Source organism: Phalaenopsis equestris, unplaced genomic scaffold (genome assembly GCF_001263595.1).
Source record: "Phalaenopsis equestris unplaced genomic scaffold, ASM126359v1 Scaffold000006, whole genome shotgun sequence".
Taxonomy (NCBI): domain Eukaryota; kingdom Viridiplantae; phylum Streptophyta; class Magnoliopsida; order Asparagales; family Orchidaceae; genus Phalaenopsis; species Phalaenopsis equestris.
Genome location: NW_018164448.1, coordinates 50,369 through 52,992, shown reverse-complemented (window position 1 = coordinate 52,992; position 2,624 = coordinate 50,369). Strand labels below are relative to the sequence as shown.

Here is a 2,624-nt window from a genome sequence, read left to right as displayed (position 1 = left end):
TATATATATATATATATATATATATATATATAAGAATGGTCATAGGCTATTATACGAGCCCCAAACCACTCACTTGTGCCTAATTATTCGAGGACCGTCTTCATTACCGACAAACTGGCCATAAGGGGTTTCCAACCCATGACCTAAGCGCAAATAAAATATTTGTTCATTAGTGTTCGGCTCTTTTTAGCTCGAAATATTACTAATCAATTATATATATATATATATAATTTAATTGACTATAAGATTACAACGCTTTATGATAAATTAAAATTATTAATTTAAAAGATAGAATAAAAATATATTAGATTCTACTTAATGAATATATTAATAGAAATAATAAACTTAAATTTCCATGTGCTAAGGCTATCAAAACGGCTCTTTCTCGAATAGCTCATGTTCAACTCACTAAGTAAACTAGCTAAACATGAACAAAATATTTACACTCGATATATAAATGAACCGAAAAGGAATAAATTTTATACGCTTGATATATAAACGAGTTGAACATTAACGATAGTATTTTTTAATGACTCAAATATGAGACTGAGTCTAGGCTCACCCAAGTTCAACTCATTTGCACCCCAAAAACTTTCAAAGCCAAAACTTCTTGATTACAACCCAAGCTCCCAAACAACAATAGACTATGGTGGGTTGAAAAGGAAAAACATGATTATAAGGTAGCTATCAATTCCTAATAATTAGTACGGGTTTTAAGGCATATTATCTAGAACGAATATACCAACAAATTCATAAAAAGAGAGAGAGAATAAATCAATTGTTAAGATAGCTCTAATATTGGTTGGAAATCACAACATCCACCTCAAAGAGCGGCCAACATAGACGTAGCATGAAAGAATTAGTCATTCATTAAATGCCTTAGAATGGGGTCATGCCCACAGAGGCATCCAACAAAGATACCACACAATTTTGATCTATTTACATGTCTAACACTCAAAAATTACTATTTATATTTATAATCTCTTTATGTCATACATCCATACGTGAAAACAAAAATCAAAATTCAGTCAAGAACTCAACCCTTGAAACGCAGATCCCCCACCATCAATAGAAGAAACATCAATCTCATACAAATCTCATATCCCTGAAACCCTAATCTTCCTGGCACTGAAAACTTCTTGCCACTCTCGTCGGCGACATCAAACTTCTCGAGGAGTCACCCCTCATAAAAAGACAATTTGTCTTTTCATTTCTCCTGAATATCAATTTTATCTCTCCTGAAATATCATTTTACCCTTTCTTATCATAACATTTCCTATATTAGGATTAGGAGGAGGGCACTTTCGGTCCTTATATCAAAAAAGAGACTGATTCTGCCCCTACGACTAAACAAATCAATTCATTACTCAATAATCAAATCATCAATTGCTGATTTAAATTTCAAAACATTGATTTCACACTCCAAATTATTCCAACCAAAATAATAAATAAATAATAAAAAATAGAAAAAAATCAATTCCCTAAGCCAAAGCAAAACAAAAAATCGCTGCTTTGCAGCTACAAATCCAATATAAATTCTCGTATACAAAATCGCCAAATCAAGGACCCAAAAATAAAAAAAAACAAAATTGAGAAAAGAACTCAGCCCTAGATACACAGATCCCCCAGCATCAATGGAAGAAACATTAATCCCATACAAATCCCACATTCCCGAAACCCTAACCTTCCCGCCACCGAAAACTTATCCCCACTCCCCGGCGGCGACATCAAACTTCCCGGAGCCGCCATGCCCTCCTCCGGCGGCGACGCCTCCGGCGATGGCGTCGCAGTTTCCAAACCCACTCCCTCCTGGTTCTGCTCTCCCTTCCCAAAAACCTGCCGAGGAAGCAGAACATTCGAGACGGCGAACACCGCAACTGGATTTTGATCGTACACCGTTCTAGTAATCGTCGCCTGCACTAATCCCGTATCAATCGCCACGGATCCGTTCACTCTAGAGATATTGAGCGTAAACCACCCAGCCTGCGAATCCTCCGTCGCGATCGTCGGCTGAACCGGATTCACGATCGATTCCAGCGATCCAAGAGGGTAATAAGAATGAAGCACATGAAATTTGAGGACCGCTGCTTTCCTCTCCGCCGTTAGGGACTGCAGCCTCTCCGTGGCCGGTAATCCCGCAAACGCCTCATCCGTAGGCACGAAGAGGGTGATCCCCGCCCCATGCTCGTCGTTCTCGAATTCCTCCACGACTCCCGATGCTTCCATCATCGACGCCGCAACGTTGAAATCCCGGCCGTCGAGGAGCACTCGAGTGATGTTCAGCGCCGCCGGAGGACGCGTTTCCGATGCGGCGAGATCGAATCCGTAGGGCATTAGTAAAGCGTTAACCGTGAAGACGGAAATGTTGTACGGCACTGTCGTAACGAGTGAGATGACGGTGGCGTTGGAAGCGAAAAAGGGGACGGGTGAGCGAGCCGTGACGACGCCATTAGTGGGGTCACGAGTGAGATTGACGGCGCCCAGATTATTGGGGGCGCGGCCGGTGGTTTGGTACAGAGTGGTTACCATCTTGCCGGTAGGCGGAATCCGGTGGAGATCCGACCAGGAGAGGTATTCGAGGAGGACATGGTAACGAAGTACGTCGGCGATGTCGCCGCCGGCCG

At 41.6% G+C, this 2,624-nt stretch overlaps 1 protein-coding gene across 1 annotated transcript; it reads right to left on the bottom strand.

Moving 5' to 3' along the window:
* Positions 1–1,485: 1,485 nt before the first annotated feature.
* On the bottom strand, positions 1,486–2,622 carry LOC110018212 (fasciclin-like arabinogalactan protein 4; the record flags this gene model as incomplete). Its single annotated transcript, XM_020715457.1, is given in 1 exon segment — positions 1,486–2,622. A coding segment is annotated over 1 exon segment (1,014 nt), but the record flags the coding sequence as incomplete, so codon positions are not given.
* Positions 2,623–2,624: the final 2 nt, after the last annotated feature.